This window comes from Oncorhynchus keta, chromosome 19 (genome assembly GCF_023373465.1).
Source record: "Oncorhynchus keta strain PuntledgeMale-10-30-2019 chromosome 19, Oket_V2, whole genome shotgun sequence".
Classification (NCBI taxonomy): domain Eukaryota; kingdom Metazoa; phylum Chordata; class Actinopteri; order Salmoniformes; family Salmonidae; genus Oncorhynchus; species Oncorhynchus keta.
In genome coordinates, this window is record NC_068439.1 from 58,730,580 (window position 1) to 58,754,474 (window position 23,895).

Sequence of the window (23,895 nt, forward strand, 5' to 3'; positions counted from 1 at the left end):
GGCACACATTAATTGAAATGCATTCCAGGTGACCTCATGAAGCTGGTTGAGAGAATGCCAAGAGTGTGCAAAGCGGTCATGGGAAAGGGTGGCTACATTGATGAATTTCAAATATACTTTGATTTGTTTAACACTTTTTTGGTTACTACATGATTCCATACAGTGGGGCAAAAAAGTATTTAGTCAGCTACCAATTGTGCAAAGTTCTCCCACTTAAAAATATGAGAGGCCTGTAATTTTCATCATAGGTACACTTCAACTATGACAGACAAAATGAGAAAAAAAATCCAGAAATCACATTGTAGGATTTTTAATGAATTTATTTGCAAATTATGGTGGAAAATAAGTATTTGGTCACCTACAAACAAGCAAGATTTCTGGCTCTCACAGACCTGTAACTTCTTCTTTAAGTGGCTTCTCTGTTCTCCACTAGTTACCTGTATTAATGGCACCTGTTTGAACTTGTTATCCGTATAAACGACACCTGTCCACAACCTAACACAGTCACACTCCAAACTCCACTATGGCCAAGACCAAAGAGCTGTCAAAGGACACCAGAAACAAAATTGTAGACCTGCACCAGGCTGGGAAGACAATCTGCAATAGGTAAGCAGCTTGGTTTGAAGAAATCAACTGTGGGAGCAATTATTAGGAAATGGAAGACAAACAAGACCACTGATAATATCCCTCGATCTGGGGCTCCACGCAAGATCTCACCCCGTGGGGTCAAAATGATCACAAGAACGGTGAGCAAAAATCCCAGAACCACACGGGGGGACCTAGTGAATGACCTGCAGAGAGCTGGGACCAAAGTAACAAAGCCTACCATCATTAACACACTACGCCGCCAGGGACTCAAATCCTGCAGTGCCAGACGTGTCCCCCTGCTTAAGCCAGTACATGTCCAGGCCCATCTGAAGTTGCTAGAGAGCATTTGGATGATCCAGAATAAGATTGGGAGAATGTCATATGGTCAGATGAAACCAAAATATAACTTTTTGGTAATAACTCAACTCGTCGTGTTTGGAGGACAAAGAATGCTGAGTTGCATTCAAAGGACACCATACCTACTGTGAAGCATGGGGGTGGAAACATCATGCTTTGGGTTGTTTTTCTGCAAAGGGATCAGGACGACTGATCCGTGTAAAGGAATGAATGAATGGGGCCATGTATCGTGAGATTTTGAGTGAAAACCTCCTTCCATCAGCAAGGGCATTGAAACGTGGCTGGGTCTTCAGCATGACAATGATCCCAAACACACCGCCCGGGTAATGAAGGAGTGGCTTCGTAAGAAGCATTTCAAGGTCCTGGAGTGGCCTAGCCAGTCTCCAGATCTCAACCCCATAGAAAATCTTTGGAGGGAGTTGAAAGTCAGTCTTGCCCAGCAACAGCCCCAAAACATCACTGCTCTAGAGGAGATCTGCATGGAGGAATGGGCCAAAATACCATCAACAGTGTGTGAAAACCTTGTGAAGACTTACAGAAAATGTTTGACCTCTGTCATTGCCAACAAAGGGTATATAACAAAGTATTGAGATAAACTTTTGTTATTGACCAAATATGTATTTTCCACCATAATTTGCAAATAAATTCATTACAAATCCTACAATGTGATTTTCTGGATTTTTTTTCTCATTTTGTCTGTGATAGTTGAAGTGTACCTATGATGAAAATGACAGGCCTCTCTCATCTTTTTAAGTGGAAGAACTCGCACAATTGATGGCTGACTACATACTTTTTTGCTCCACTGTATGTACACACACACACACACACACACACACACACACACACACACACACACACACACACACACACACACACACACACACACACACACACACACACACACACACACACGCGCACACGCACACGCACACACATTCAAAAGTTTGGCGTCACTTAGAAATGTCCTTGTTTTCCATGAAAACATACGTGAAATTAGTTGCAAAATGAATAGGAAATATAGTCAAGACGTTGGCAAGGTTATAAATAATTATTCTTAATTGAAATAAGTGTCCTGCAAACTTAGCTATCGTCAAAGAATCCTCTATTTGCAGCAATTACAGCCTTGCAGACCGTTAGCATTTCTAGTTGTCAATTTGTTGAGGTAATCTGAAGAGATTTCACCCCATACTTCCAGAAGCACCTCCCACAAGTTGGATTGTCTTGAAGGGCACTTCTTATGTACCATACGGTCAAGTTGCTCCCACAACAGCTCAATAGGGTTGAGATCCAGTGACTGTGCTTACCATTCCATTATAGACAGAAAACCAGCTGACTGCTTCTCCCCTAAATAGTTCTTGCATAGTTTGGAGCTGTGCTTTAGGTCATTGTCTTGTTGTAGGAGGAAATTGGCTCCAATTAAGCACCATCCAACAGGGTATGGCATGGCCTTGCAAAATGGAGTGATGGATCTTGAAGAAGGAAGGCTCTTTTACCCTATGCAAATCTCCCACTTTACCACCACCAAAGCACCCCCAGACCATCACTTTGCCTCCACCATGCTTGACAGACGGCGTCAAGCACTCCTCCAGCATCTTTTCATTTTTTTTGCATCTCACGAATGTTGTTCTTTGCGATCCGAACCCCTCAAACTTAGATTAGTTTGTCCATACCACTTCTTCCCAATCTTCCTCTGTCCAGTGTGTGTGTTCTTTTGCCTATTTTAATTTTTTATTTTAATTGGCCAGTCTGAGATATTGCTTTTAATTTGCAACTCTGCCTAGAAGGCCAGCATCCCGGAGTGGCCTCTTCACTGTTGACGTTGATGTAATGGATTTCCTCCTTCGTCTGAAGAGGAGAGGCGAGAAGGAGGAGGACCAATATGCGGCGTGGTAAGTGTCAATGGTTCTTTTAATAAGAAATACTCAACATGAACACGACTGAATAAACACAATAAAAGTGGAACGAACGAAACCCAAAACAGTACCGTGTGGTGAAAAACACAGACATGGAAACAAACAACCACAAACAAACTGTGAAACCCAGGCTACCTAAGTATGATTCTCAATCAGAGACAACTAATGACACCTGCCTCTGATTGAGAACCATACTTGGCCGAAACATAGAAATCCCAAAATCATAGAAAAACAAACAGACTGCCCACCCCAACTCACACCCATACTAAATAATGACAAAACAACGTAAATAACGGTCAGAGCGTGACAGTTGAGACTGGTGTTTTGCGGGTACTATTTAATTAAGCTGCCAGTTGAGGACTGTTTCTCAAACTAGACATTCTAATGTACTTGTCCTCTTGCTCAGTTGTGCACCAGGGCTTTCCACTCCTCTTTATATTCTGGTTACTCCCTTCTGTGAAGGGAGTAGTACACAGCGCTGTATGAGATCCTCAGTTTCTTGCATGGAATAGCCTTCATTTCTCAGAACAAGAATAGACTGACGAGTTTCAGAAGAAAGTTCTTTGTTTCTGGCCATTTTTAGCCTGTAATCGAACCCACAAATGCTGATACTCCAGATACTAAACTAGTCTAAAGAAGGACAGTTTTATTTCTTCTTTAATCAGAACAACCGTTTTCACCTGTGCTAACATAATTGCGATTGGGTCTATTGCTAATAATCAATTAGCATTTTAAAATGATAAACTTGGATTAGCTAACACAACGTGATGGTTGCTGATAAATGTAGATATTCCATTTAAAAAAGCTACAATCGTCATTTACAACATTAACAATGTCTACACTGTATTTCTGATCAATTCAATGTTATTTTAAATGGACAAAAAAACATGATTTTCTTTCAAAAACACAGACATTGTAAGTAAGTGACCCCAAACTTTTGAACTGTAGCATATGTGTTTTTTTTCCACCCTGTCCCCTCACCCGCTTTAACCCTTCAACTACAATCGTACCAGACATGTTGTTAAAACAGAGGCACAACTTGAGGCCTCTGTCCTCTGGTGTGGGACATGTTAAGGCTTGTGTGTGTGACATGCTGACCAAACCTTGCTTTTCTTTCAAAAACAAGGACATTTATAAGTGTCCCCAAACTAACTAACTAACTAACTAACTAACTAACTAACTAACTAACAAGAGTGAGAGAGCTTAATTTCGAAAATCTGTTTCCAAGTTCTCACAAATGAGATCGTGTCTCAATGTAATCAGGGTATGAAATTATTTTATTTTCAAATACAACGTAATTTTGCATTTAGTTGTGGTAAATTTGAAGTGTACAAATTATTTTGACCATGTTCCGGCCCCATGACTATTAGCTTGTGTTTGGTGAGGCTGCAGAGAATGAGGGGGGGGGTTATTTTTTGTTATACCTTTATTTAACTAGGCAAGTCAGTTAAGAACGATTTCTTATTTACAATGAAGGCCTAGGAACAGTGGGTTAAACTGCCTTGTTCAGGGGCAGAACAAATTACTTTTACCCTGTCAGCTCGGGGATTCGAACTAGCAAACTTTCAGTTACTGGCCCAACGCTCTAACCACTAGGCTACCTGCTGCCCCAGCTTCCTTGTCAAGATAATATTAATATCTTAAAGCAGCATGTGACAAACAGAATATGCATACTGCTACTCTAAACAGTGGACTCATCCATCTTCGGGCTAAAGAGGGAGGCAGTTCTTTCTTCCAAATAACTTTCCCAGGATCATGCGGCTTCGAAAGGTCCTGGAATTAAACCATGGCAACCTGTTGTTTGAACAAGCCTAAAACCCAGTAAGCAATGGAGTAAGCAACAAACATTGGATATGTAAGAGGCAGTGTAGGGGTTTTATTGTCCATATAAAAAGGACCATCAGCCAATGCTTGAAGATGAGTTGTACAGACAGGTCATGGAAAGGTAATTTGGTGAGACCCAAGGGTTATGTCCCAAGATGGGAGGGAGTCCAAAAAGTCCAGCAGTAAGCAGAGTGTGGATGGGGTCAGAGAGAATACATGTCAAAAAGCTGATGAGGTCACCAGTTGTGACAGGATGTGAAATGTGGCGTGTCCTTATCAACTCCCTCGACTCACTGTGAGAATACAAACCATATTTTCTATGTTATTACTCCAACAAAACTAAGCTGTCTATCACCACTATCATACTCCATTCCAGACATTGAGCGATCTATCATCTTATGTCAAACTCCGGTCTCCCTTAAAGACCATTAACCATTACAGCTCAGACCAAACCATATCACAATAACTCATGCAGTTAATATACAGTTACCTACGATCATAAATCTTCCAAATTAGCTGGACTTAGAAAATTCCAGCACGGACAATTCTACAGCTGAGAATACCAGCACGGACAATTCTACAGCTGAGAATACCAGCACGGACAATTCTACAGCTGAGAATACCAGCACGGACAATTCTACAGCTGAGAATACCAGCACGGACAATTCTTTTTTTCTTCTTTACCCCGTTTTCTCCCCAATTTCGTGGTATCCAATTGTTAGTAGGTACTATCTTGTCTCATCGCTACAACTCCCGTACGGGCTCGGGAGAGACGAAGGTCGTAAGCCATGCGTCCTCCAAAACACAATCCAACCAAGCCGCACTGCTTCTTAACACAGCGCGCATCCAACCCGGAAGCCAGCCGCACCAATGTGTCGGAGGAAACACTGTGCACCTGGCGACCTGGTTACCGTGCGTGCGTGCACTCACCCGCCCCGCCACAGGAGTCGCTAGTGCGCGATGAGACAAGGATATCCCTCCCGGAATTCTTTGGAAAAGCAGCTGTGCAGTCATATCCCTGCAGGATGGCTAATTTTGTGTATTATCCTGGTCAGCGAATTCGACTCTCCTGCCTCATCACCTGGAGTTAACAATGGGATAAAGCAACAGATTTGTGCAACCTACACAGCCTCCAACTGGCTAAGGGTATCCTGCACTTCGCCACTTCGCCACAACTGAAGTGCGGGGATGGCCTACAGCTGACTGTTCTTTGCCGGATGGGCAGCATCTCGAAATGGCAACAGGCTCCACCCAAATGACCTCTCATAGGGGTCAAAGAGTACAGGAAAATACTAAACATCCTCTTAGACTTTTCTCCGCAGAAAGCGGCTATCTTGCATTTTAGCTGATTGAAACCCTTGCACTGCATCAGGCGATTGAGAAACTTCAGCAAGATTTATTATGACCGGTACAGGGGGAGGGGGGCACATTAATATTGTGGGCCGTTCCACTCCTATGAGAGATTTATTCACTGCAGCTCTTTGGTTAAAGAGATTAGATGCTTTGCTGAGAACATCTTCATTAAGTGAAGTGGTCCTTTAAAATGTTTTGGAGAAGTTGGCGCAGGCTTCTGTTGAAATTAACCAGTGATGGACTGACTAAGGTAAAAGGGCAAGATGCTTGGGCTTGCCTTACGCCCTCTAAATGGGGCACAGAAATGCACTTATACCAAGATTACTACAACAGGGAGACCGACACAAACATGCATATGCACGCGGACACACTTGAATTACATGACACGCACACAATGATGCGGTCAGAAAACCTTACCTTTTTCTTGCTGCAGTAGATCTGCCATTTCTTCTCTGCAGGCAGGTTGAACATGGCCTCCCTGTGTTTCTCTGTGAGGTCAAGTTCATCCTACAGAGAGAGAGTGTGTGTGGGGAAAGGGGGAGAGATAGAGAAAATGGGTCTGTGTGAGTAGCCTACAAATACAGTAAATATTATAATCTACACACAAACCCTTATTGATTCATTAATGTATAGACAATATATGATTCACAGTTGTACATTAATGTGGAATACAACTTGTAGACAACAGTAACAGGTGGCTGATCATTTTAGTGAGTTTTTCACCACCATTGACAGCAACCTTGTTGACCAACTCAGATAATGCTCTGTAGCATTTGGAAACCCTCATATTCAAACCTATTATTCAGCCAAGGGCATCTTCGAAGGACAGTTTGCCTTTTCCCAGGTTTCAATTTCAGATGTTGCAAAGATGCTTCAAGATCATGACAAACAAAAAGACACCTTGGTTCTTGAGTGATGCTGCCGATCGTGCTGGTGCCACAGGAGTAGGGATGGGCGTTTTGCCTTTGACTGGTCGAGTACTCGCATGATTATTTTTCGAGTACTCAAATCGAAATAAAAAGCTATTCTTTGAACAAGGTGACACTGGATTTTTTGTTGTTGTGCATTTATCTATATGCAAACAGTAAGCAACAATGCCTAATGTATCATACCCATTAAAGATAACAAATGCTAAATTGGCACATTTACACTGAGTGTACAAAATATTAAGGACACCTGCTCTTTCCATGACAGACTGATAAAGTTCCTGGCAAGGGTGGCCATCACCCTGTATAAGAAGACTAGGAGGACCCTGGGAACACCTCTGATCCAGTGCCATTGTTCAGCGCCATGACAACAATTCTGAAAGAACTTTGAATGACCCAGAACAAACTGATGAGAATTATACTCAAGCTAAGCCCCAGAATGGACACTGATCCTAATCATTTCAGGGAACTGCACTGGTTTCCAGTTGACCTTCCATCATACCAGAGCCAGCATTGCCAACGTCAGACTGCTAGACTATAAGAGAAAGGCTGGATTGTCAAGCAAATCACTGCCGGTCTCACAGTCATTAACCATTAAAACCTCTTAATTAACATAAACACATTTAGCACATCCTAGCTTCCACACATAGCCTACAAGCCACTAATCCAAGTTAGGGTGGATTTGCGGTTTACAGTAGGTGCACTTGATTGCTGGCTTGTGTGCCGGGTAGTCGAAGTGATCGCATTTTATCTTACGGGTACGTGGGACGGTAGCGTCCCACCTGGCCAACATCCAGTGAAATTGCAGAGCGCGAAAAAAATATATACTAAATTCAAATATTCTTGAAAATATATGTGTTATACATCAAAATAAAGCTTAACTTCTTGTTAATCCAGACTTTACGGCAAAAACAAACTGTGATTATCTGAGGACAGCACCCTGCATACAAAAGCATGAAAATCAAATTTCAACCAGGCAGGTGTGACACAAAAGTCAGAAATAGCGATATCAAAAATGTCTTACCTTTGATGATCATCTTCTGTTGGCACCCCAAAAGGTCCCAGTTATATCACAAATGGTCCTTTAGTTCGATAATGTCCTTCTTTATATCCATAAAAACTCAGTTTAGCTGGCGCGCTTCAGTCAATAATCCACTCAGTTTCCCTCCATCAAAATGCATACAAAATTAATCCCAAATATTACTAAAACTTTTCCAAACACGTCAAACAACGTTTATAATCAAACCTTAGGTATCCTAAAATGCAAATAAACAATCAAATTTAAGAAGGAGAATAGTATGTTCATTACCAGAGATAAATAAGAAAGAACACGCTTTCCTCCACTCGCTTGGAAACACTACAGCCAAAATGGGAGCCACCTAGAAAAAAACTACCATTTCTGGGTCATTTTTCCAAAAACCAACCTGAAACTCTTTCTAAAGACTGTTGACATGTAGTGGAAGCCCTAGGACTGCAATTTGGGAGGACTTGGGCTTATAATTATAGTACTAGCCATTGAAAATAGTGGTACGCTAACATTTTTTGGGGGGGTTGTCCTCTGGGTTTCGACTGCCATATCAGTTCTGTTATACTCACATACACAATTTTAACAGTTTTAGAAACGTTAGTGTGTTTTCTATCAAAATCTACCGATATGCATATCCTAGCTTCTGTGCCTGAGTAACAGGCAGTTTACTTTGGGCACACTTTTCATCCGGATGTCAAAATACTGCCCCCTACCCAAGAGAGGTTAATTAAACAATTTCAAGTGTCTTAAGGGAACAAACTACGCCTACCCAGCGATCCCTGAGAGCGAATCAAGTGCACCTATAGGCCTACCGCTGGCCAATCAGATATCGCATATCCACGTGTAGCTTCCATGAGACCACAGCGAAGTTCATACTGTGAGATTCCAAAACCTATAAAACCATGACTAGCAAGAGACTGACAGCGAATACAGCAAAGAGCAGCTGTGAGTTCACGTTTACTTTTTTATTCAACACTTTTATAAGCCATAAAACACATTTCTCCCTATCCACTCTATGCACTACAAAGTGTTTCGACAGACGTGCGTTATTATTAGCGTCTTGTCTTTCTTAATAGAGGAATATTTCACATTTTCTGGTCATAGGAGTAACAACATGAATTAGTGTGAGGCAGAAATAATGAAGTGTGACTGTTATGAAATATATATTTTTTATTGTCCGAGAAGAACCACAGTGCAATGCATGGGGTTAAGTTTAAGTAATGTTTAACTTTTTTCGTTAAAGCGAGTCAGTGGTTCCTGCACCACATGCAATTGCTTTGGAGTAGTTAAAATAATGTTTAGATATTTCTATTTGATCAATCGATAAATAATTTAAACCTACATGCAACAGTATCTCGTGCTTTTGACGATGGTTTCACGAGGCCCATTTCACATGATATGCCTAAATCCTTAAAACCACTAGGCTAATAAATAAACACGTTTTCTTTCGATTATTTAACGACCTACATCATGTTATTTCAAGTTATCCATTTGGAGCATGACATGCCGTTGTTCAAAAATCTGTATAAATTGGGCATGCCGATAAGTTGGGCAATTGAAGGTACACTACATTACCAAAAGTACATCTCATTCCTAAGTTATGGGCATTAATATGGAGTTGGTCCCCCCTTTGCTGCTATAACAGGCTTTCCACTAGATGTTGGAACATTGGTGCGGGGAATTGATTCCATTCAGCCACAAGGGCATTAGTGAGGTCAGGCACTGATGTTGGGCAATTAGGCCTGGCACGCAGTCAGCGTTCCAATTCATCCCAAAGGTGTTTGATGAGATTGAGGTCAGGGCTCTTTGCAGACCAGTCAAGTTCTTCCACACCGATCTCAACAAACCATTTCTATACGGACTCACTTTGTGCACGGGTACATTGTCATGCTGAAACAGGGATGGGTATTCCCCAAACAGCACAGAATTGTCTAGAATGTCATTGATATGCTGGCCTAGCTCAAACCATGAAAAACAACCCCAGACCATTATTCATCCTCCACCAAACTTTACAGTTGGCACTATGTATTGGGGCAGGTAGCGTTCTCCTGGAATCCGCCAAACACAGGTTTGTTCATCGGATTGCCAGATGTTGAAGCGTGATTCATCACTCCAGAGAACGCGTTTCCACTGCTTCAGAGTCCAATGGCGGCAAGCTTTACACCATTCCAACCAATGCTTGGCATTGTGCATGGTAATCTTAGGCTGGTGTGCGGCTGCTTGGCCATGGAAACCCATTTAGTGAAGCTCCCTACGAACAGTTCTTGTGCTGACGTTGCTTTCATTGGCAGTTTAGAACTAGGTAGTGAGTGTTAATCCTGTGGACAGATGATTTTTACACGCTATGCACTTCAGTACTCAGTGGTCCTATTCTGTGAACTTTTGTGGCCTACCACTTCACGGCTGAGCCGTTGTTGCTCATAGACGTTTCCACAACACAATAACAGCACTTACAGTTGACAGGGGAAGCACTAATAGGCAGAAATATGACAAACTGACTTGTTGGAAAGGTGGCATCCTATGACAGTGACACATTAAAAGTCACTGAGCACTTCAGTATTGGCCATTCTACTGGCAATGTTCGTCTCTGGAGATTGCATGGCTGTATGCTCGATTTTATATACCTGGCAGCAACGGGTGTGGCTGAAACAGCTGCATCCACTTATTTGAAGGGATGTCCACATACTTTGTATATATTGTGTATCTGTGGCTTACAGTGGCAAGAAAAAGCATGTGAACCCTTTGGAAATACCTGGATTTCTGCATAAATTGGTCATCAAATTTGATCTGATCTTCATCTAGGTCAGAACAATAGACAAACACAGTCTGCTTAAATGAACACACAAACAACTATACATTCATGTCTTTATTGAACACAGTGTAAACATTCATGGTGCAGTGTGGGAAAAGTATGTGAAACCTTGGATTTAATAACTGGTTGACCCTCCTTTGGCAGCAATAACCTCAACCAAATGTATTCTGTAGTTGTGGATCAGACCTGCACAACGGTCAGGGGGAATTTTGGACCATTCCTCTTTACAAAACTGCTTCAGTTCAGCAATATTCTTGGGATGTGAACTGCTCTCAAGTTCATGCCACAGCATCTCAAATCGGGTTAAGGTCAGTCCAGAAGGCGTATTTTCTTCTGTTGAAGTCATTCTGTTGTTTACTTCTGTGTTTTGGGTTGTTGTCCTGTTGCATCACCCAACTTCTGTTGAGCTTCAATTGGCGGACAGATAGCCTAACATTCTCCTGCAAAATGTCTTGATAAACTTGAAAATTCATTTTTCCATCGAAGAGAGCAAGCTGTCTCGGCCCTGAGGCAGCCCAAAACCATGATGCTCCCTCCACCATACTTTACAGTTGGGATGAGGTTTTGATGGTGTGCTGTGCCTCTTTTTCTCCACACATAGTGTTGTGTTTTCCTTCCAAACAACTCAACCTGTAGTTTCATCTGTCCACATAATATTTTGCCAGTAGTGCTGTGGAACATACAGGGGCACTTTTGCAAACTTCAGAGGTGCAGCAATGTTTTTTTGGACAGTAGTGGCTTCTTCCATGGTGTCTTTCCATGAACACCATTCTTGTTTGATGTTTTACGTATCGTAGACTAGTCGTAGAGATACTTTTGTAACCCTTTCCAGCTTTATGCAAGTCAACAATTCTTAGGTCTTCTGAGATCTCTTTTGTTCGAGGCATGGTTCACATCAGGCAACTCAATTGTTGAGTGCTTTTTTATAGGGCAAGGCAGCTCTAACCAACATCTCCAATCTTGTTTCATTGATTGAACTCCAGGTTAGCGGACACCAATGAGCTTTTGGAGAAGTCATTAGACTAGGGGTTCACATACTTTTTCCAACCTACAGAGTGAATGTTTAAATTATGTATTCAATATAGAGAAGAAAAATACAATAATTGGTGTGTTATTAGTTTAAGCACACTATGCCTGTCTATTGATGTGACTTAGATGAATATCAGATCAAATTTGATTACTAATTTATGCAGAAATCCAGGTAATTCCAAAGGGTTCACATACTTTTTCTTGACACTGTATGTTAACTTTGATTTTAGTTCAATGTAAATTATAGAACTTTCAAACATTGTATGCAACTTTAGAAATCGGCAAATGACTTGATCAAAATTGGTCAAAAAAAGGTTAAAAAGTTATGCATGCCAACATAATAGGCAACAATTAATAGTAGGCAAAGTGAAAATGATATAAATCCTTTTACCATTGCAACATTTGATGTACAGTCACATTCACTGTGGTTGCCTGAAGAGATGCCTCATTGCAATTGGCTATTCCCCGTAACTTGCAACAATGTCAATGAACGTCAACACGATCTTTCCTTTGCCTCAAACTGCAACGATTACCAGCTGAGAAACTTTTAATGAGTTGATTTTACTCCTGACTTAGAGTTTGTCTGGGCATTGTCTTAACCTAAAACCTACTCTGAGTTGGGGCTCGGTTGGAGCGTATCGAAGAAACGGGGTAAACCGTCTCCGAAAGGGGCTCCCCCGATAGAAGCTAATCCACATAGGGTGGGAGGAACCATCCGTCTGAACACCGGCCTGAGGCCGGCTGCCAGGGACCTCCCAGGTGGATAACGAATGCCAATTGGTCAGAATAAATTAAACTGGCTCGACAACAGAGGCGAATCATGGAGACGCAAGATGAACCAAGCTGGGGACTGGACTCTAGAGCCAGCCCTCCCCGGGGCTAAACAACCACCAATCGGTCGCCGAAGGGATGGGCACCTTCTTAGGATTAGAACGATGGTCATGAAGGACCCAGAACCCGCAAGGTGAAAGCTGTTAGTTATTTTAGTGTTAAAACAGGTTTGAACCTTTTCTGAGATGTTTTTATTTGATTTGACCATTTCAAAACAATACAACCACGCATGTGGATACAATACAATGTCATTAAAATCATTGAGTGTGACACAAAAAAAAGTTTTAAAACCTATTTCTAGTATGGCCCACATGAATACAAAATACATCTCATCAATAGGGAGGAAACTGTAAAAGGAATAGCATAGATTACCATGTCACGTTCATGGAAAACAATTACACTTTTTTTTTTTAAACCTGTGCAGTTTTAAAGCATTTTGCCCATAAACCATTTCTTAAGGTTTCTCTTAAAACTCCCTAGCGTAGGGATATATTTTACATGGTTTGGTACACCATTCCATTCCTCTGCACCAGGGTTAAGGAAGAAGCTTTTTCCTGCCATGCTCCAATAGCGCAGCAGTCTGATATTGGCAACACTGGCTCTGGTGTGATGGCTACGAGAGTCTCTAATGAAATTAAAATAACCAGACAGGTAACTGGGGGAAAGGTCATGTACAACTTTAACAACCATCAACAGTTTGATCTGCACCACCCGGAGATCAACTGGAAGCCAGTTCAGTTCCCTGCAATGATTAGGACAAATGTGCATCCTCGGGCTGAGCTTGAGTATAATTGTCAATAGTTTGATTTCGGCCGCTTGAAGGTTGTACTTCAGAGTTTTTTTATGCCACTGAATCATGAGATACATTGCCACTATGACTATGCTTGTATCAGAGATGTTGCCATGGTTCTCATAGTCTCTGTATCCACGAACTTGGCTACCCTTGCCAGGATCTTTGTCCTGGAATAAACATTCCCAATGACCTTTAGATCCCTGGGTTCATTGGTCATGTGTTCACATCCCAAGTATGTAACAGAGCATTTTCCCCATCATCGCTACACCATTACACCTGAGAAGTTGGAAAGGTTTCTCACTTTGTTTTTGGAACCAAACATGATACATTCAGTCTTGCCTTAATGCAGAGACAGTTTGTTGTCGGATAACCACTTACTGACTTTAGTCATTTCCCAGCTTAGAGTGTTTACAACGATCTCCTTATTCTTATGTGAAACCAAGAGGGCAGAATCATCCACATACAGGAACAGAGGGCATGAACAGGCAGAATCCATGTCATTTATGTAGTGCAAAACAAAAGCAAAGGCCCCAAAATGCTCCCCTGGAGGACACCACAGTTTATCTCTTTAGCATAAGACAGTGTCCCGGCTACATCCACCCTTTGGACCCTATCAGATAGGTATAACTTCACCCATAATAAGGAGTTAGTGCAAAAATCAATTGCTTTCAGTTTGTACAACAAAATATCATGGTTTACAGTATCAAATGCTTTTCTGTCAAGTATAGTAAACAGGTATCGGTAGAATAAGATTGTCTAAAAACCTGACTGAAGGTCATATAAAATGTCATGGTCATCATTGTACTTTATGATCTGTTAATGGAGTGATTTTTCTAAAAACCTTTGACAACACACCCGAGATTGACACTGGTCTGTAGTTCCCGTGTTCAACTTTGCTTCCTTTCTTGAATAAAGGAACTCTTCGACCCGTGATATCTTTCATGTTGAATGGAAAGGTTGATGATGTGTGTTACATAAGGTCCGATACAACCAGTAGCATCACTCAGGAATCTAGCTGGGATGTTATCCAGTCCTGTGGCTTTCTGTTTGTCTAGATCTTCAAACATCTTTGATGTTTTGTGGATACGGGTCCTGGTCATGTGAGGAAAAATACCATGATTTTCAGTAACAACAATCAAGATTGAACTTGCAGGCAAATGATCACAGGCCAGTGAGCTACATTTTTATGACTGTCCTGAAAGAAAACCTACTGCATTGTATGAATCAAAATGAGTCTGTCATCAGGTACTGCAGAACTAAATCTTTGCCACAAACCTCTGATAGCAACGCCGACAACCATAAGACTAGAGAATGCATTGTTCTCTAAATGTATTTTAACCTAGAAAGACTTCCTACCTCTGACAGTGAACAAAGTGATCAACAAAGCCAGGATATACTTATTGCAAGTCAGTCTTAGCCAGAGTTTGTTAAATGATTAAAATGTCATGTTAATTCAATGGTGTCTATGTGCACTGTGTGTGAGTACTAACTATGTCAGAGCATGCATGCAAGTCTGTGTAGAAAATATGTGTACCCATATGGTCTTCGTGGGGCGGAGGGGTGTGGTGGGGTGTGAGAGAGTCAGCTCAACTATTCAACTATAATTTCTGCATGCAACCACATTTGCAGCAAACAGACGCTCTCTCTGGAACTGAACACGGTCTCACATGTGTTCTAGGGTTCCTATCTGGGCAGGGAGCCACTGGGAAGGGTTACAGGGTGGAGGAGCTCTTCCTCTGAAGTATTTTTCAGCTACGGGCAGTGGTGGACCCGTGGAATTGTTAAATTAGTACCTGCGCTGTTGTGTAATAAGCAAGCCAAATCAGACGCAAGCCAGATGTTTTGGGTGCAAGATTAACAGCGTCATGTTATGTATGGCTGGGCGATATATAGAATTCAATCCAATGTATGTTTCAGTGCGAATCAAGAATCAATATGTTTATTTTATGTGCACCTTCCCACTCACACACAGACACCAAGCCCCTCCCCCTGTCACTCACAACAACAACAATGATGAAAGATAACTGCTTGTTGTCAGAGAGGAAGAAGTTTAAACTCGCTATTTACACGAGGTTTGGTCCAACAGAAACGCTTAGAGACATTTTACTGTAATAGATGAGAAATTAACCTTTAAAAAAAAATCTACCTTTTTTGTCTCAACTCACAAAATGAAGAACAGAGCAGACTCTATTAAAACGAGAGAATCAATGTTCATTGATAGTTTCAAATTAATGCTCAGTTTGTTGTGCGCAGAATCGTGGTACTGTTAGCAGCATTTCAGTGAACGTTGCATATACAGTTGAAGTCGGAAGTTTACATACACCTTAGACAAAAACATTTAAACTCAGTTTTTCACAATTCCTGACATTTAATCTTAGTAAAGATTCCCTGTTTTAGGTCATTTAGGATCACCACTTTATTTTAAGAATGTCAAATGTCAGAATAATAGTAGAGAGAATTATTGATTTCAGCTTGTATTTCTTTCATCACATTCCCAGTGGGTCAGAAGTTTACATACACTCAATTAGTATTTGGTAGCAATGCCTTTAAATTGTTTACCTTGGGTCAAACATTTCAGGTAGCCTTCCACAAGCTTCCCACAATAAGTTGGGTGAATTTTGGCCCATTCCCCCTGACAGAGCTGGTGTAACTGAGTCAGGTTTGTAGGCCTCCTTGCTCACACATGCTTTTTCAGTTCTGCCCACACATTTTCTATAGGATTGAGGTCAGGGCTTTGTGATGGCCACTCCAGTACCTTGACTTTGTTGTCCTTAAGCCATTTTGTCACAACTTTGGAAGTATGCTTGGTGTCATTGTCCACTTGGAAGACCCATTTGCGACCAAGTTTTAACTTCCTGACTGATGTCTTGAAATGTTGCTTCAATATATCCACATACATTTCCTCCTTCATGATGCCATCTATTTTGTGAAGTGCACCAGTCCCTCCTGCAGCAAAGCACCCCCACAACATGATGCTGTCACCCCGGGGCTTCACAGTTGGGATGTTGTTCTTCGGCTTGCAAGCCTCCTCCTTTTTCCGCCAAACATAATGATGGTCCTTACGGACAAACAGTTCTATTTTTGTTTCATCGAACCAGAGGACATTTCTCCAAAAAGTACGATTTTTGTCCCCATGTGAAGTTGCAAACCGTAGTCTGGCTTTTATATGGCGGGTTTGTAGCAGTGGCTGCTTGCTTGCTGAGTGGCCTTTCAGGTTATGTCGATATAGGACTTGTTTTACTGTGGATATAGATAATTTTGTACCTGTTTCTTCCAGCATCTTCACAAGGTCCTTTGCTGTTGTTCTGGGATTGATTTGCACTTTTTGCACCAAAGTACATTCATCTTCAGGAGACAGAACACGTCTCCTTCCTGAGCGGTATGACAGCTGCGTGGTCCCATGGTGTTCATACTTGCGCACTATTGTTTGTACAGATGAACATGGTACCTTCAGCCGTTTGGAAATTCCTCCCAAGGATGAACCAGACTTGTGGAGGTCTTTAAAAAAAAATCTGAGGTCTTGACTGATTTCCTTTGATTTTCCCGTGATGTCAATTAAAGAGGCACGGAGTTTGAAGGTAGGCCTTGAAATACATCCACAGATACACCTCCAATTGACTCAAATGACGTCATGACATCATTTTCTGGAATTTTCCAAACTGTTTAAAAGGCACAATCAGCTTAGTGTAAGTAAACTTCTGACCCACTGGAATTGTGATACAGTCAATTACAAGTGAAATAATCTGTCTGTAAACAATTTTTGGAAAAATTACTTGTGTCATGCACAAAGTAGATGTCCTAACAGACTTGCCAAAACTATATTTTGTTAACAAGAAATGTGTGGAGTGGTTGAAAAACAAGCTTTAATGACTCCAACCTAAGTGTATGTAAACTTCCGACTTCAGCTGTTGGAGGTGGGACATCTATTTCTTGTTAGGTGGTGGCCAATGCATTGCAAATAGTTGTGCAATGCTTAAAACAGTGTTTGCATTCTAAAATGTAGGACGATTACATTACAAAGTAATTTAGTATTATTTGCCTGTGTTACCCTGTGGAGGCAGTCACAGTAACAGGTTATACTTGTTTTAAACTAGAAGTATGTCATTTTCGGCTCTGGTCGGCTTTGCATGACATTCATATGCAAAGCCGACCAGCCAGGCCGGTTCATCTGAAGTACCAGCATAACGATAACAAGCTAGTGTAATGCTTCCCAAAGGCCATCTCCATTTCAGAGCTTTAGCTGTGTAAACAAAAACGAAAATGTCAGACAGGAACCCAAGGCTCCATTAACCAACCTCTATTTCAAGCTCACCTGACAGCACTCCCGTCAACATGCCGCTGATCAAAGACAGGACTTGGTCAGCTGAGCCTCATATATATTGTCATATTGTATAATAGTCGCTAACCCTAGACAAGGATTTGCTTCTACACTTAGACTTATGATGACTTACGACAGGCACAAATGTCCTTACCACAGTAATAAGGAAAGCGTTAAATTGCATTTAATTTCAAACAAATCCATTGATAAGATTAAAATGAGAGGATTATAGCCTTACATATTAAGATCTATAGTTTAGGTGTGTTAACATAACACATTCATCAGAGTCATCTGATCTTCATTGCCATGTGTCATGGTCATTAAACATGTTATTTATTATCGTAGGGAGAAATTCTAGGGTTTACTTCCTTGGGAATGCTGTTGGGGGGGGGGGGCATTCAAAAGGTGCCTGCCATGACAGATGTCTGGCAATGGCCTTAGTGGGCTTTATGCAGACTATGTGTACAGGGCCAGAGAGTTCCCATGTTGTGTATAAACGAATGCTATGAAAGATAGCATGTTGAGGGAAACCAGAGCCAATAGAGCTTAAGTTAACTGTCATAAGGCAGGGAATAGCCAAGCTACAAGTTGATGAGTAGTGTGAGGCTGAAGGCCTCTTTAGATGACCTCACCAGATAGGCCTCTCCTACCTAGCTCCAGTAGCCTATCCTCCTAGGGCCATCAGGAAGGGGACTGTTCTGAATCAACTACCATATAGTGCTAGAGATAACAAGATACAGACAAGCCAAAAACAATGCCTGAAAAATGATCAATTTCACTCCTAGACGTACAGCAATAGACATTTGAAGAAAAACATAGCAACAAAGACTCACACTTTTACTTATGTCACTGCTTATGTCTGTGCATTGCTACATATCCAATTGAATTCTGTCCGGATGCGTTTTGACTTCTGTGGTAGCATATAAACAAACCCATTTCTCCTGTAGTCAAATAAAATCTGTGTGGTTTTGTGTTGAGTACGGACAAAGAAGGCTCTTCGTACGATGCTTCCAGTTTCAGCTCGTTGCATAAACTAAGGGACTGCATAAACATTGCTGAGGTAGGTTTCCTTGAATCAAGGTCTAAATATATTTTAAATATGACCGTTTGTTTGATTCCATTTATAAGACCAAGAAAAGACACGGGTCTAGTTGGTTGGCCTTTTAAATCCCAAATTAATCTGAGTTTAACATTAAGCATACAGTTTATGGATCTTCCAGTATTTCCCTAATATGGTATTCCTTTTGAGATAAAGCTGTAGTTCAGAAGAACAATTAGGTTACTCTCTTTCATTCCCCGGGGAAGAGTCTATTTGGGTCTATAAAGGCAAAGCCTAATGATCAGTACTACTATGTTAAATATATTTTATCTCCACAAAACAGCACCTGTTGCGCACCAATACACAGGATGACACTTAAGGTAGCAATAGCATGGGATGCAACATTTTGGACATTGTAAAAGAAAATACAGATTACAACGATACATTACAAGATGCGTCCATGCGACATTCATGGCTAGAGACAACAGCACACAGCTTGCCATTTGAGGTCTAAAGATGTTCTGACCCAATCTAAAATGGGACCTGGCAATGTCTCCATGCTCTGTGAGCTGCTCAGTGAAGTCGCCAGACCTGTCATTCAGAAAAGCGTCTCAGAGCCTCCACCAAGGAACACTTTAGCCTCTGGGAGAATCCCCGCATTTATTCAGCATCCGCTTACTGACACAACATATTAAAAAGACGCAGTGAAAGTGCAGTAAAATACATGTTCATTTTAGTTTTTCCAACCATATTAGCACAGGCTCTACGCTAGTTATAAGGCCCGATGGCTACTCAATTCATATGCCCTGTGGTTCAGCTTAGCGACTCAAGCGGGTCATTCTGCGAAATGAGGCCTTTTGCATCGCTTTGATATTTTAAGTAGAAAGTAGTGCACAAATATTGAATTTTAAAAGCCCTTTAAGACAGACCACGTACAACATTTCTAAACGGGCTTGTTGACCTACTTAACCCCTAACCTCCTCTAACCTCCTCCAAGTTTTCACCATCATTGTAAAGCACTAGTAATATTGTTGCTTTAACAAAGTCATTTCTGGAGTTTATTTATTTCATGTGATTAGTGATTCATAAATAAAAAAATAAATAAAAGTAAAAACTGGCCCTCATTTTAACATCAACCGTGTTACATGAACTGAACTCTCGTTTTATTATGGTGAAACTATTCCTCTTTAAATATATATTTTTTAAAGAAACAAACATTTAAATTGTTAAATCAGTATAAAAGCAGGTGAGATGGTTCTATTCTTTTGACCATTTTCTGGTGGAAAACTGAGCGGGTTGGGCTTAACAAATCAACCCTGTTAGCCATGGAAAGAAATGTTTGAAAAAAAATGTTTTGTTAAGAATTGCATTTAATTGCCTCTCCCTGTTGCACACAACAAGCTTCCATTCCTCCTGTCACTATTACGGTCAAACCTGTTACCTAATTTGGCACTTACTACAAGCATTTCGCTACACCCAAAAGCATTTTGCTACACTCGCATTAACATCTGCTAATCATGTGTATGTGACAAATAAAATTTGATTTGATTTGACTAGTCATTTTTATTTATTCTCTTGAAATGGGAAAACATGTTTTTTTATTAAATTGATGTGCTCTTTATGACAGAATGTTAAAATGATAAGATTATATATATATATATATATTTTTTTTTTTACAAAGTAATACTACTTAAGAGACTCTTCGTGGAACAACCCAAATGACAGAATTGTTACTGTGGCCGTGGCATGCAGACTGAATTAAATTATGACAAGAGAATAGAGTGCCTCACCATCTACAATCTATCTATTTGACTCAAGGAATCAATTCAGGTTCTACAAGGATAATGACTGCTGCATTGTTATACATTAATACTATAATTAGATTTTATGAAGGGGACAATCATTCGTTTTATTTAGAGTCGACATACTAAACCATGTAAGTACCACCCTACAGTTCTGTTGGCTTGCCTCTAAAGCTAAGCAGGATTGGGCCTGGCTGATCCCGAGACGGGAGACTAAATGCTGCTGGAATAGTCTCAAACAGTTTCCTTCATACCTTCTAGTCCCATGACCAATGCCAGGGTAGTGGTCACGAGATTGTCACTGGTCACAAGGGAAAGGACACCCGAGATAGAAGATATTAAAGACTACAGGGACAACCAACTTGGTTGCCCTCTTTATACAAGAGCAAACAATCCCCTTCATGTCTACAGTTGAGCAGAATATAAATCTGTTAAATAAGGTAATGGTATTTTATAGGTGGACGACAATCTCCCTGCCAGCCCTGATCTTTTAAAGCTTTTTCACTAAATTACCTCTGACCCAGACAAATTAGGGTTTATCGGGCAAGTGGATGGCTTGTGTCTATCCCATCAGTGAAAACATAGCGACTGGAAGCCCCCTTTGTCGTCACACTCCACTTATTCAATCCAGGCTGGAGAGAGGGAGGGCAGGCCAGACAAAAACAAGCAATTAGCAGAAGAAGGAGGCCGAGACACAGGGCCTCTCAATAGGGGTCTATTGATGTGCAAAACGATCTGGTGGCGGCCTGCATAAGTGTGGCAACCATGTCAGAGGACCACATAGGCAGTAGATGGCAGATTAAGAAGTGAGAACAGACTGAAAGGATGAGAAAAGGCAGCTAAACTGAGACCAGAGGAAAATGATTGCACAACGAAAGTAGGCTAAGCTCCGAATCGCTATTCACATCATGAAGAAGTAGTCTCCTAAACCACACCCACCTTGGGGGAAGTTAACTGCCATTGGCCATCTTTGCCCATTCAACATAACTACGTATATCTAGGCTATTACTTCTAAACAAAACAATTTTGGGGGTTCCCATATGGTTATGTTTTGGTTACTGCTTGAACAGTCGCTAAGATTATATTTTGTTGTGATCGTTGCAAAATACCTATTTCAGATGCAGCAGTTGTTAGCTAGAATGCTAACACTCACCGACATGGGCTTCTAGCAAAGCTAGCCAAAGAGCATTTTACTGGTTGTAGTTGAAGTGATTCAAGTTAAATGCAGTTGATTGGCGACGATTACAAAAACATTATATTAAGCAGGATATTGAAACCTTTACAATCTAATTATAATCCAAAAGTAGTGTGAAACGCACTCATAAGCAACATGTAAATGTCGGCTTTTCTTTGCTTGTGGATTATGAGAACTCCCCCGTGTATCCCCCCCAGTGGGGAAATTGTGAACAGCGACCCCGAGTATTAAACCCAAGCTAGCAACATAGCTCATTTTCAACTGTGGCCCATGTTCAGAAGATAAATCATGACAATAATACCAAAAAGGAAACTCCGGTCGCTACGTACCACCAACTCGGAGAACATGCCGTCCAGCTCATCATAGCCTGGCATGGGCAGTGAAGGCTCCATGGTCTGCAGAGCGAAGTCCTCGCGTAGCTGGTAGGTGATCTCTGGGTGGTCGCTGCCACTCTGGAAGCAGCAGAAGATAAAGGAGATTCCGGCACCACCGCTACCACCACGCTTCCGGGGTGCCATGGCTACCGCTGCTGCGACAGAGGTTCAGGTTTGGGGGGAGAAGGGGGTGAGGCTCTTTCTGCAACACCTGCCTCCGCTACCTCAGTGTTTCAACTCCTTTAGAGAGCCCTGTGACGGTACAAAAATGGAGAAGATGGGGTCGGTTAAACAACACAATATCTAAACAATACAACATCCCTGACTTACACAGCATGCATTGATTATAAGTAGGGCTAGGGTTTTTTTCCTGCTCTAGGCCAAATAATTTTTTCCTGTTAAGGAAAAAAACTCCTAGTTTGCAAGGGCCAGAGATTTTCTGAGCCAAATCACAGAAAAATTGCCATAATTAAAAAGCCTTTCATTGGCTTGATAGAAACCTCACACTTAAAATGCAAATATTTAAAGAGGTGTCTGTTAATAAAAATCAAAGGGGTGGCACACTATCGCATTTCACTGGTAGTAAACGCACAGCCACTTGTATTGATTTACAACACAGGGTAAAAAGCAGATGGTAGTTGAAATCTAGACCCTCTCCCTTGGGAGCATCAGCTTTCCTTCCAGGACGTAATGATTGTGATCAATCAAATTTCAATCAAATCTATTTATAAAGCCCTTCTTACATCAACTGATGTCACACAGTGCTGTACAGAAACCCATCCTAAAACCCCAAACAAACAGCAAGCAATGCAGGTGTAGAAGCACGGTGGCTAGGCAAAAACTCCCTAGAAAAGGCAGGAACCTAGGAAGAAACCTAGAGAGGAACCAGGCTCTGAGGAGTGGCCAGTCCTCTTCTGGCTGTGCCGGGTAGAGATTATAACAGTACATGGCCAAGATGTTCAAACATTCACAGATGACCAGCAGGGTCAAATAATAATAATAATCACAGTGGTCAGTGCAGTCTAGAAGTTGCATCTGTTAACATGTTACCTTGCTATGCATGTGTAGAGGTCTAAAACATTCAGTGAAGAGCACCACAGACATATGGTTCATAAATGCATTTCAACCTCAGGCCTTCTGAACACAGGTGCTATATAACTTAATCAATCCACAACAGCTGTTCAATGCTATTGAAAATTCTAGAGATACGGTAATATCATGCACGTAATATATGTCTATTTGTCATTTTTATGGGGGGGGGACAGAGACAATGTTGTGTAAGAAATAGAACATTGCATATGGTCAATTCTGTGGGAAAGTCAACTTGAGAATGCAAAAATAGTTGTTCATTTCCAAATGACACCACATTCGTAATTATTTGTTTGAGTGTATGCTTTAGTCCACCAGTTTTAGTAAGACATTTATTTGATGAATTTTGGTCATTACAGAGTAGGATGCCAAGTCTCAAATAAGGCTTTTCAGTCAATCATATTTCATGGCTTTTGGAAAGGACTCACAGAGCTTCTATTTATTTGATTTTTTCCCCCACTTGCAGCTGTCCCCCAGTGTTTGTTATGAAGTTGACATCATAATACTACATTGAACTGTCCTGAGTTTTATTGGAGAGTTCTACAGTCTTTTAGGAAAATGAAAAGTTGTTGTAAAACATGCACATTTCCTCAGATCATCTTGAAACTTACTCTGTAAAACCAAC

The 23,895-nt window shown here is 41.2% G+C and overlaps 1 protein-coding gene across 1 annotated transcript in view; it reads right to left on the reverse strand.

The window, feature by feature from the left end:
- Window positions 1-23,895, reverse strand: part of LOC118398556 (disheveled-associated activator of morphogenesis 1-like) — a 94,053-nt gene that overhangs the window by 46,886 nt on the left and 23,272 nt on the right. The window contains 2 exon segments of the mRNA XM_052470863.1: window positions 6,453-6,542; window positions 22,137-22,433. Coding sequence (XP_052326823.1) covers window positions 6,453-6,542; window positions 22,137-22,325 — 279 coding nt within the window. The 5' untranslated portion in view covers window positions 22,326-22,433.